The sequence below is a fragment of the Nyctereutes procyonoides genome, unplaced genomic scaffold (assembly GCF_905146905.1).
Source record: "Nyctereutes procyonoides isolate TBG_1078 unplaced genomic scaffold, NYPRO_anot_genome, whole genome shotgun sequence".
Taxonomy (NCBI): Eukaryota; Metazoa; Chordata; class Mammalia; order Carnivora; family Canidae; genus Nyctereutes; species Nyctereutes procyonoides.
Genome location: NW_026575139.1, coordinates 12,579,629 through 12,592,769, shown reverse-complemented (window position 1 = coordinate 12,592,769; position 13,141 = coordinate 12,579,629). Strand labels below are relative to the sequence as shown.

Here is a 13,141-nt window from a genome sequence, read left to right as displayed (position 1 = left end):
TCTGGAGCAGAAGAAGTAAAGTACAGGCTGTGAACCAAGCTCTACCACCACCTGTTTTTGTACAGAGCCTGCAGATTAGCACCGTGAACTACAGAGGCCATGCTTGTTTCCTTCTCTATTCTCAGAGCCTGCCTTTTTGACTTCTGGCTGCCAACTAGCAGCTGCCCAGAGGCTAAGCTAGTTGTGATCTACAAGTTGAAAACTTTGCTAATGGAAACTGCTGAGCACTAGCAGTGGAATTAGCCTAGGAGTTGCCTTAATTCTGGCTAGCTGCCCAAAGTGAGAAGGTAGGGCTCTCTAGGAGGAGAAGAACACACTAGGACCTATGTGTCACTGGGGCATGACAATGGTTCCTCCAGCCCAAACTGTCAATCCCTTTTGCGGCAGCAAGTTGATCTTGGAGACAATGAATGTCAACACTTAATGGCAACTGGGTATAAAGCAGGGCAGGAGTTTTCACTCTTGCTCTCCAAGTACTTACATAATATTTTTGATTTGATGCCTGGGCCTGGAAGTCTAAAATATTTCCTGTCTCTTCATTTATAGGAAGTTTGCCACTGCTGGTTTAAATAATCAATTGGTTTTCTGATAGACACAGTATAACACATTCCTATTGTACCAGGTCATGTCATTGCACTCAAAAACTTTCAGTGGTTGTCTGCCCCTACCAACCATGGAATAGAGTTCAAATTTCTCAGAGGACAGCTTAATAATTTATATGTTGGAATTCTCAAAGCCTAGATCTGAAACAGGAGGTTAGAAGCTCCTTTTTAGCCTCAGGCCTAAGCCATCTTTAATTTACATAAAGCTATGCATTTAGTGGCTTAGATAGCACTTAGATTAATACAGTGATTACTTATTTCTCACTTAGTGAACTCCATGGATCAGAACCCCAAAAGTGAGGAAGGTTGAAAGACACACCAAAGTTTTAACATTTATTCTTATGGTTCAGTTTCATCTACCATATAACTAATCAAACGTAAGGAAAAAGGTTTCATTCTAAAACTATTTACTTTGTCTCTTATTTCAAAGAAATTTATAAGGGTTTTTATTTTCAAGACAGAAATAATAAGCATTACTTACTCACTTAGTATTTGTAATTCCAAATAAATAAGGTATTCTAAAATTTTGTTTAAGTATATGGGAATAAACATGTGAAAATACTTTTTTACTTTTTCACTATGATCTAATGAGTTTGTGATAAAGTATTAAATCCAAGCGTGAAAATCAATTCATGTTCTATGTAGTTTACAATTTGAAAGTAACTTGAACGTGGGAAATGTCTTCACCAAGGCTATTGTTTTCTTATATATATTTTACTTCTTTCTATATTTGTGTATTTTAATCTGAAAGGTTTAAATGTGCTGAGACCTTAATATCAAATTGGTGGAATTTATAAGTATATTACTATTTTATTCAGAAAGAGATTAAAAAAATTTTTTAAATATAAACTTCTTCCATAGCTCCTAATCTATAGTTACAAATGACTAAAATAATACAACATTCCATTTATGTATCATTTTATAGCATATAAAGAATTCTTACAAAATTTTTCATTTTCAGTTTATACTAAAATACGTCTTTAACAGAAAAAGAAAGGAGTCTTGATTCATCTTATAAGTTAAGTCCATTTTTTAAAAAATATTTTATTTATTTATTTGAGGGGGGAGGGATATCATAAGCAGGGGTGGGGAGAGGTAGGAGGAGAGGGAGAAGCAGACAAGGTGCCCCAAGTTAAACCCTCTTGAAAATATGAATACTACATCAATGTGGTCAATAAATGACAATAAAATCAACCTCACATTTATTTAAAATATATCAAGACAAATGAGGATCGCCTGAAAAAAAAACACAAAGATTTTGGATAATTTTAGACTTTCATAAAAGACAAAAAGGTAAGAGTATTCTTATATACTCCTTGCCCATTTTCCCTAAAGTTAACATCTTAAATTACTACATACTAAAAAACCAACATGTTTGATGCATTTCTATGAACTGAACTCCAGACTTCATTTAGATCTCACCTGTTTTCCACTAATGTCTCTTTTCTGTGCCAGGATCCAAACTAGAATACTGCATTGCACTTAGCTAAAATAACTTTTTAAAGTAATAACTTCTTTCAAAGGAGTAAAAAAGAGCACGTCCTTACCTGCTCTACGCCAAAATTTCACGTGTTTAATTCCAGCTGTAATTAATTTATCAGGCACGTAGGGGTTCATCTTTACAACAAAAATCTTATCTTTACTTCCTCTGAAAAAGATACCAGAATGTTTAAACTCCAAAGATAAAGCTCTCTGATAATAATCTTTTGCCTAATTCATACCCTATCTTGATTATTCCATTACTGAATCCTCTACCCACTTATCTCTCAGGTTTGGGCTATGTAATCATGCATTTGTACATTTATTACTTGGTCATAATTTTAATTTAATTCTTCTCAACAGAATCTTAAAACATAGAAACAGTAAGAACTGAACTTCTTTTCAGTAGCACTTACTATTGTACTGTGCATAGGGAATTGTGGCATATATCAAAGAAAAAATTTGTATAATACTTTGTTACAGCTTAATATAGTCATTCCTAACACATTGTTCCTCTTAAACTACCTTTTATTTGGCCATTGTCTATGTAGTGAAAAAAGCATTTATCTCTATTTTTAAAGTATTTCAATGTCTCACTTTAAGGAACAGGACAATAATAAAAATAATCTGACATTGTTGACTATTTCCTCTTTTAAAGCAATTAATATTTTATTATAAAAATAATACATGCTTGTAGAAAATTTAGCAAATTGAAAATGTGACAAAAATACATATAATCTATAGCTTTTTTGTGAGATACACTTGTATGTATCACCTGTCACTCATATATATGATTTGAGTATTTCTTTTTTTTAATTCTTTTTTGTTTAATTGGAGTTCAATTTGCCAACATATAGCATAACACCCAGTGCTCATCTCATCAAGTGCTCCCCTCAGTGTCCTTCACCCAGTCATCCCCACTCCCTGCCAACCTCCCTTTCCACCACCTCTTGTTCGTTTCCCAGAGTTAGGAGTCTCTCATGTTCTGTCTCCCTTTCTGATATTTCCCACTCATTTTTTCTCCTTTCCCCTTTATTCCCTTTCACTATTTTTTATATTCCCCAAATGAATGGGACCATATAATGTTTGTCCTTCTCCGAATGACTTATTTCACTCAACATAATACCCTCCAGTTCTATCCACGTCAAAGCAAATGGTGGGTATTTGTCGTTTCTAATGGCTGAGTAATATTCCATTGTGTATATAGACCACATCTTCTTTATCCATTCATCTTTCTTTTTTTTTTAATTTTTTTAAATCTTTTTTTTAAATTTTATTCATTTAGGATAGTCACACACAGAGAGAGAGGCAGAGACATAGGCAGAGGGAGAAGCAGGCTCCATGCACCAGGAGCCTGACATGGGATTTGATCCCGGGTATCCAGGATCACGCCCTGGGCCAAAGGCAGGCGCTAAACTGCTGCGCCACCCAGGGATCCCTATCCATTCATCTTTCAATGGACACCGAGGCTCCTACCACAGTTTGGCTATTGTGGACATTGCTGCTATAAACACTGGGGGCAGGTGTCCCGGCGTTTCCCTGCATCTGTATCTTTGGGGTAAATTCCCAGCAGTGCAATAGCTGGGTCGTAGGGCAGATCTGTTTTTAACTCTTTGAGGAACCTCCACACAGTTTTCCAGAGTGGCTGCACCAGTTCACATTCCCACCAACAGTGCAGGAGGGTTCCCCTTCCTCCACATCCTCTCCACTTGTTGTTTCCTGCCTTGTTAATTTTCCCCATTCTCACTGGTGTGAGGTGGTATCTCATTGTGGTTTTGATTTGTATTTCCCTGATGGCAAGTGATGCGGAGCATTTTCTCATGTGCTTTTTTAAAAATTTATTATTTATTTATTTATTTATTTATTTATTTATTATTATTTATGATAGTCACAGAGAGAGAGAGAGAGAGAGAGGCAGAGACACAGGCAGAGGGAGAAGCAGGCTCCATGCACCGGGAGCCCGATATGGGACTCGATCCTGGACTCGACCCGGGTCTCCAGGATCGTGCCCTGGGCCAAAGGCAGGCGCCAAACCGCTGCGCCACCCAGGGATCCCTCTCATGTGCTTGTTAGCCATGTCTATTTCTTCCTCTGTGAGATTTCTGTTCATGTCTTTTGCCCATTTCATGATCGGATTGTTTGTTTCTTTGCTGTTGAGTTTAATAAGTTCTTAATTCTTAACACTAGTCCTTTATCTGATACGTCATTTGCAAATATCTTCTCCCATTCTGTAGTTTGTCTTTTAGTTTTGTTGACTGTTTCTTTTGCTGTGCAAAAGCTTCTTATCTTGATGAAGTCCCAATAGTTCATTTTGGCTTTTGTTTCTCTTGCCTTCATGGATGTATCTTGCAAGAAGTTATTGTGGCCAAGTTCAAAAAGGGTGTTGCCTCCCTTTTCTCCTCTAGGATTTTGATGGAATCTGGTCTCACATTTAGATCTTTCATCCATTTTGAGTTTATCTTTGTGTATGGTGTAAGAGAATGGTCCAGTTTCATTCTTCTGCATGTGGATGTCCAATTTTCCCAGCACCATTTATTGAAGAGACTTTTTTCCAGTGGATAGTCTTTCCTCCTTTGTCGAATATTATTAGTTGACCATAAAGTTGAGGGTCCACTTCTGGATTCTCTATTCTGTTCCGTTGATCTATGTGTCTGTTTTTGTGCCAGTACCACACTGTCTTCATGACCACGGCTTTGTAGTACAACTTGAAATCTGGAATTGTGATGCCCCCCAGCTATCGTTTTCTTTTTTAAAATTCCCCTGGCTATTCGGGGTCTTTTCTGATTCCACACAAATCTTAAAATAATTTGTTCTAACTCTCTGAAGAAAGCCCATGGTATTTTGATAGGGATTGCATTAAATGTGTAAATTGACATTTCATAATATTAATTCTTCCAATCCATGAGCATGGAATATTTTTCCATCTCTTTGTGTCTTCCTCAATTTCTTTCAGATGTATTCTACAGTTTTTAGGGTATAGATCCTTTTCCTCTTTGGTTACGTTTTTCCTAGGTATCTTATGCTTTTGGGTGCAATTGTAAATGGGATTCACTCCTTAATTTCTCTTTCTTCAGTCTCATTGTTAGTGTATGGAAATGCCACTGACTTCTGGGCATTGATTTTGTATACTGCCACACTGCCAAATTGCTGTAGGAGTTCTAGCAATCTTGGGGTGGAGTCTTTTGGGTTTTCTATGTACAGTATCATGCCGTCTGTGAAGAGGGAGAGTTTGACTTCTTCTTTGCCAATTTGAATGCCTTTTATTTCTTTCTATTGCCTGATTGCTGTGGTTAGGACTTCTAGTACTATGTTGAATAGCAGTGGTGAGAGTGGACATCCCTGTCTAGTTCCTGATCTTAGGGGAATGGCTCCCAGGGTTTCCCCTTTGAGAATGATATTTGCTGTGGGCTTTTCGTAAATGGCTTTTAAGATGCTGAGAAATGTTCCCTCTATCCCTACACTCTGAAGAGTTTTGATCAGGAATGGATGCTGTATTTTGTCAAATGCTTTCTCTGCATCTACTGAGAGGATCATACACTTCTTGTTTTTTCTCTTGCTGATACGATCAATCACATTGTTTTATGAGTGCTGAACCAGCCTTGCATCCTGGGGATAAATCCCACTTGGTCATGGTGAATAATCTTCTTAATGTATTGTTGGATCCTGTTGGCTAGTAACTTGTTGAGAATTTTTTCATCCATGTTCATCAGGGATATCGGTCTATAATTCTTTTTGGGGATCCCTGGGTGGTGCAGCGGTTTGGCGCCTGCCTTTGGCCCAGGGCGCGATCCTGGAGACCCAGGATCGAATCCCACATCGGGCTCCTGGTGCATGGTGCCTGCTTCTCCCTCTGCCTATGTCTCTGCGCCTCTCTCTCTCTCTCTCTCTCTCTCTGTGACTATCATAAATAAAAAAAAAGTAAAAAAAAATAAAAAAAATATAATTCTTTTTGGTGGGGTCTTTGTCTGGTTTTGGAATTAAGGTGATGCTGGCCTCAGAATGAATTTGGAAGTACTCCATCTCTTTCCATCTTTCCGAACAGCTTTAGTAGAATAGGTATGGTTTCTTCTTTAAATGTGATAGAATTCCCCTGGGAAGCCATCTGGCCCTGGACTTTTGTGTCTTGGGAAGTTTTTGATGACTCCTTCAATTTCCTCCCTGGTTATTAGCCTGTCCAGGTTTTCTACTTCTTCCTGTTCCAGTTTTGGTAGTTTGTGGTTTTCCAGAAATGTATCCATTTCTTCTAGATTGCCTAATTTATTGGTGCATAGCTGCTCATGGTATGTTTTTAAAATTGTTTGTATTTCCCTGGTGTTGGTGGTGATCTCTCCTTTCTCATTCATGATTTTATTAATTTGAGTCTTTTCTCTCTTCTTTTTAATAAGGCTGGCTAATGGTTTATCTATCTTATTAATTTTTTCAAAGAACCAACTCCTGGTTTTGTTAATCTGTTCCACAGTTCTTCTGGTCTCTATTTCATTGCGTTCTGCTTGAATCTTTATTAACTCTCTTCTTCTGCTGGGTGTAGGATCTATTTGCTGTTTTATTCTCCAGCTCCTTTAGGTGCAAGGTTAGCTTTTGTATTTGAGTTCTTTCCAGTTTTTGGATGGATGCTTGTATTGCAATGTATTTCCCCCTCACGACTGCTTTTGCTGTGTCTCAAAGATTTTGAACGGTTGTATCTTCATTCTCATTAGTTTCCATAAATCTTTTTAATTCTTCTCTAATTTCCTGGTTGACCCTTTCATATTTTAGCAGGATGGTCCTTAACGTCCACATGTTTGAAATCCTTCCAAACTTCTTCTTGTGATTTAGTTCTAATTTCAAAGCATTATGGTCTGAAAATATGCAGGGGACGATCTCAATCTTTTGGTATTGGTTAAGACCTGATTTGTGACCCAGTATGTGGTCTATTCTGGAGAAAGTTCCATGTGCACTTGAGCAGAATGTATATTCAGTTGTGTTTGGATGTAAAGTTCTGTAAATATCTGTGAAATCCATCTGGTCCAGTGTATCATTTAAAGCTCTTGTTTCTTTAGAGATGTTGTCCTTAGAATACCTGTCAATTGTAGAAAGCGCTACATTCAAGTCACCAAGTGTATTATTATCTAAGTATGTCTTAACTTTGGTTATTAATTGATTGATATACTTGGCAGCTCCCACATTCGGGGCATAAATATTGATGATTGTTAGGTCCTCTTGTTGGATAGATCCTTTAAGTATGATATAGTGTCCCTCTTCATCTCTTACTTCAGTCTTCGGGATAAACTTTAGTTTATCTCATATAAGGATGGCTACCCCTGCTTTCTTTTGAGGACCATTTGAATGGTACATGGTTCTCCAACCTTTTATTTTCAGGCTGTAGGTGTCCTTATGTCTAAAATGAGTCTCTTGTAGACAGCAAATAGATGGGTCTTGCTTTTTTATCCAGTTTGAAACCCTGTGTCTTTTGATGGAGTCATTAAGCCCATTCACGTTTCGAGTTACTATTGAAAGATATGAATTTAGTGTCATCATGATACCTATTCAGTCCCTGTTTTTCTCGATTGTTCCCTTGGACTTCCTCTATTACAGAGTCCCCCTTAGTATTTCTTGCAGAGCTGGCTTCATGGTCACATATTCTTTCAGTTTCTCTCTATCTTGGAAGCTCTTTATCTCTCCTTCTATTCTGAATGAGAGCCTTGCTAGATAAAGTATTCTTGGCTGCATGTTCTTCTCATTTAGGACCCTGAATATATCCTGCCAGCCCTTTCTGGCCTGCCAGGTCTCTGTGGAGAAGTCTGCTGTTAATCTAATATTTCTCCCCATAAAAGTTAGAGATTTCTTGTCTCTTGCTGCTTTAAGGATCTTGTCTTTACCTTTGGAATTTGCAAGTTTCACTATTAAATGTTGAGGTGTTGAGCGGTTTTTATTGATTTTAGGGGGGTATCTCTCTATTTCCTGAATCTGAATGCCTGTTTCCCTCCCAAAATTAGGGAAGTTCTCAGCTAGGATTTGTTCAAATACATATTCTGAACCTCTGTTCCTTTCGGCGCCCTCAGGAACCCCAATTAAATGTAGATTTTTCCTTCCGAGGCTGTCATTTATTTCCCTTAACCTATCCTCATGATCTTTTAATTGTTTTTCTCTTTTTTCCTCAGTTTCCTTCCTTGCCAGCAACTTGTCTTCTATGTCACTCACTCGTTCTTCTACCTTAACCCTCATTGTTAGGACCTCTAGTTTGGATTGCATCTCATTTAGTTGATTTTTAAATTCTGCCTGATTAGATCTAAATTCTGCAGTCATGAAGTCTCTTGAATCCTTTATGCTTTTTTCTAGAGCCACCAGTAGCTTTATAATAGTGCTTCTGAATTGGCTTTCTGACATTGAATTATAATCCAAATTTTGTAACTCTGTGGGAGAGAGGACTGTTTCTGATTCTTTCTTTTGAGGTGAGTTTTTCCTTCTAGTCATTTTGCTCAATGCAGAGTGGCCAAAAACAAGTTGTACTGGGAAAAGGAGAAAAAGAGAGAAGAGAAAAAAGAAAAAAAAAGAGAAAAGAAAAAAAAGGGGGGGAGCAAACAGAAAACAAAAAATAAGGGGGAGTATAGTCTGATTCTATATACTGTAAATCCCTCATCTTCCCCTGGAACTTTCCAGTGCTGCTTGGTCAATAACTTGCTTTTCCCCTGTCCTTCTAGCTGGTCTTCTGGGGAGGGGCCTGCTGTGCTGAATCTCAGGTGTGAGCACCTGGGGGAGCTGCCCAGCCCCCTGCCTGGTGCATGGCTCAGTGAGAGTTGTTTATCCTGTGAGGCCACTGTGAGACTCAGTGGGGGCTGTTTATCCTGTGAAGCCCCAGGAGGAACAACAACAGTGGCGGCCAGCTCTCCAGCCCTGGAGTCAGCTCCTGCAGTAACTACCACAGCTCCCAGTCTGCAGGGGCCTGGATGCTCCGGGGGTGGGGGCCGCTGATCTGGACAGCTCGGGGCCAACCAGTGCAGGAGCATCCTTGCTGTCCTGTACACCCCCGGCCTCTGCCTGTCCTGGGGGAAGCGCTGGATCTTGGGCTGTGTCCCCCGGTGCTGCAGGCTCCGGCCTGCGCTGCTGGAATCGCGCTCCCGGAGCTGTGCATTTCCCTCTGCCCAAGCAGCCTCTGAGCTGCTCCCAGCTGGGCACACGTGATTTGAGTATTTCAATAGCTACATCGTAGTTTACCATATGGCAGAATTCACCATATAGAATTCACTTTCCCTATAAATGAAGAGTTTAGATAACAGCTACTTCCAATGTTTTATTACAGTAAAAGCAGGTTCACAAGGGATAAACCACCAATGAATTCTTAAATTTGTCTTTTTACCATGATTATACTATTTATTCAGTGGTAATAAAGATGGCAGTAATGAAAAAAAAAAGGTTACATGTTTGATTTAAAAACTGTTTTAAAAAATTTTTATGTAATTTCAATATTTTGCCAATGTGGTATCAAGATTTTTCCCCACCTTGCTATTGAAAGTTTCTCTCCTTTCTTCCAGTCCCACAGCACAATAGTGTGGCTATCATCTATTCCAACTGAAGCCAAACGTTTCCCATCCGCTATAAAAATTAATCAGAGAGAGAGACTAACCAATAACATTCAGAAGATAAAAACCATTCAGTACATATCCTAAAACTAGCATCATATTTAAAATGTTATAAAATAATGTTAAAAGTTAGGCATGCACATATAGCTATAAAAACAACCAGAATTTCTAAGCAGGGAAAGAATAATTTCTCATACATCTAAACATTGTTGACATTTTCTTTGACCTCATTTTCCTTATTTATCCACTAAGTTAGGATGGAGGAAATGAGGAAGGTAAGTGGAAAAAAGATTTTAAAATTAGAAGGAAAGATTAATAAAGGAAAGATTTACTTCAATTAATTTTATTCTAAGAACTCTACTGTGATATAAGAACTCAGTGATTATGAAAATTAACTGAATGAAAAAAGATGTAGGTTACAACCCTGTATTGTCATTAATAGGAGTGTTTTTAGTGAAGGTCAATTATATTAGTTGTTGTTATTATTAAACAAGTAATAAATGTATTAGACAAATGATTGAACTAAGTCCTGCTGACAGGTGTGCACATTTATAGGCTGCAAAGGCCCAAACAACAGTTAAACATTTGCCACTCTGCCACTTTCTGCAAACCTCAATTATTTCATTATCATTACTAGTGATATTTTTCTTGTTAACTCCTTTAGTTTGCCCAAATTAATCTTATTTCTTGAGTTTTAGCAGATCCCTAAATGCATATTTATGCTTTTCCCCAATAACTGATTCTCATTTCAGTTAGAGCAGCAGAAAGCACAAATTTACTGTCTATTAAAATGAAATTCTCTATTAATGGTATTTCTCCCCTTTTCCTAATCCACAGTCTAGTTTTCATTGTAGATCTATGCGTAGTTGTTAAACTTTTTTTAAAAGATTTTATTTACTTGAGAAAGGGAGAGAGTGCGCACATGAGTAGGGGGGAGGTAGTTGTTAAACTTTTTAAAAAAGATTTTGTTTACTTATTTGAGAAGAGAGAGAGAGAGAGAGAGAGAGAGAGAGAGAGAGAGAGGAGTGGGAGAGAGAGCTTGAGCATGGAACCTGATGTGGGGCTAGATCTTAGGAACCTGAGATCATGACCTGAGCCTGTTAAACACTTAAACCACTCAGATGCCCCTAAACTTTTAAAGATACAGCAAAGAGCTAAAATGGTTTAAAATTATTTTTGTAAGATAGCTTGGAATTGTCACTTCATAGAAATGTCATAAAATAAATATTTCAGGGGTACCTGGGTGGCTTAGTGGTTGAGCACCTGCCTTTAAGTCAGGTCATGATTCCGGGGTTCTGGAATCGAGTCCTACATCAGGCTCCCTGTGGGAAGCCTGCTGCTCCCTCAGCCTATGTCTCTGCCACTAACTGTGTCTCTCATCAATAAATAAATAAAATATTTTTTAAAATTTCAGCATTTACCTCTCTCTTAGCTTATGCCCTAAACATTTTCAGTTTATTTTGTGGCTGTAAAATATTAAGTTAGATTGGGGTTTGCCCAAAGTGGGAAATACACAACACTAGTGGTAATTCAGATGGTTTTAGATGTTATGTAGACATTTAATAGAAACATTATATTAATGAGTATTAAAATAATACTCATTTTATTTAATATTTTAAAAATTAAATTATGTCAGCTAGCAAACTGACACTCTCAGCTCTGACTGGTTAGGACAATGGTATGCACATTTGAAAACAATTATGGGAAGGTCATAGCTACAAGGCAAGTTTAGGTAACACTGATTTAGGCTATAATGCTATTTATCACCTATACATTTTAATCATTTTGAGACAGAAAACAGCCTTACCTGAGAAATCAACAGCACAGACGCCATATTGGTGGCAGCCCTTTAATACTGACAATGGTTTAATGGTCTCTGTATCCCATATGTGAATTGAGGGATCCCTGCCTACCTAAAATAGAAAGAATTATAAAAGTCATACAAATAATTATTTATTTCCATGTCTATTAAAAGGAAATAAAACAGGAGATTTTATAGTCTTTGTCTTGTTATATGCATTTATCAAATGAAAAATACAAAGCAGATCATATATGTGACTGACATTTCTTTCTTATATTTGTTGAAATGCTAATGTGACTAGGCCCAGTGTTTCTATGAATGTTTTATGGGACTTATAAATCTGATCCTATACTTTGTCAATAAAGATAATACTGAGTGCCCATAATTGGCTGTGCTCCTATGCTAGATACAATGAGCATAAAACACTCAGGAAAATTTTGCAAACTCATTAGGAAAACAAGATAATTTCAGTTAAATTAGAATATCTGGTAACATAGGCTTAATGAAGATGAAAAGGTTATACAGAAATGGAAGAGATGGGATCCCTGGGTGGCGCAGCGGTTTGGCGCCTGCCTTTGGCCCAGGGCGCGATCCTGGAGACCCGGGATCGAATCCCACGTCAGGCTCCCGGTGCATGGAGCCTGCTTCTCCCTCTGCCTGTATCTCTGCCTCTCTCTCTCTCTCTCTGTATGACTATCGTAAATAAATAAAAAAATTAAAAAAAAATAAATAAAATAAAAGAAATAAAAAAAAAAGAAATGGAAGAGATGATACTTGATCTGGGCCTTCAAAAAGTGCAGTCTCAGATAAAAAGAGAAGAAAGTACATTCTAGGCTAGAATAATGGTATAAACAGAGATACAGAGGAATTAAGATACCAAGCAGGTAAATAAGACTCTGAACAAATGTTATCACTTATGTTTTAACTTGGGTTATTTAGGTTCACTAATGTACAGATAAACTATAATTCATAATTATTCCTTTAGGCTCAAGTAATCACTGTCTTTAACTATGAGGATGAAGAGAAAGAATAGCTTTGCCTATAAAGATAACTCCCAAAACAATGAATATAGCTGCCAATTATTATTAATTTTGACACTGATTTTATATAAAGACATAATAACAAGACTGCTGTCAGCTAATATTTCATAAAGTTTTTCAGCCAAATGTTCCCAGTGACTGTTAAGTTCTCTACCGAACTTCTGTAAAGCGTGACACTTTTGAGAACTTTGCAGTACCACTGTCTCCTGATTCTCTAATCTTTCCAATTCATTTTTTTTTTTTAAAGATTTTATTTATTTATTCCTGACAGAGAGAGAGACAGAGACAGAGAGAGAGGCAGAGACACAGGCAGAGGGAGAAGCAGGCTCACGCAGGGAGCCCAACGTGGGACTTGATCCAGAATCAGGCCCCAGGCTGAAGGCGGTGCTAAACCGCTGAGCCACCTGGGCTGCCCTAATCTCTTGAATTCTTACTACTAAGTTTCCTTTGCAATTTCATCACTGGTCCCTTTAATATGAACTTCCCCAAGATTCTGTCTTTAATACTCCAGTCTTTTCACTCCACACTTTTGCTTTGGGTTTTCTCAATTCCAGTTTCAACAGTTAAATCAATAAATGACTCCTAAATTCTACCTCCTAACCACCATACCTTCTGAATTTGGGACTTACATTTTCAATTGCCTACTGGGCATCTCACATG

The 13,141-nt window shown here is 37.7% G+C and overlaps 1 protein-coding gene across 3 annotated transcripts in view; it reads right to left on the bottom strand.

Annotated features, from left to right (window-relative positions):
- Positions 1-13,141, bottom strand: part of EML5 (EMAP like 5) — a 184,044-nt gene that overhangs the window by 84,038 nt on the left and 86,865 nt on the right. For all 3 annotated transcript variants that reach the window (XM_055303744.1, XM_055303745.1, XM_055303746.1), the window contains exons 15-17: positions 11,448-11,553; positions 9,560-9,653; positions 2,150-2,250 (exon numbers count right to left, since the gene is read on the bottom strand). In XM_055303744.1, coding sequence (XP_055159719.1) covers positions 2,150-2,250; positions 9,560-9,653; positions 11,448-11,553 — 301 coding nt within the window. The remainder of the gene's footprint in view (positions 1-2,149; positions 2,251-9,559; positions 9,654-11,447; positions 11,554-13,141) is intronic.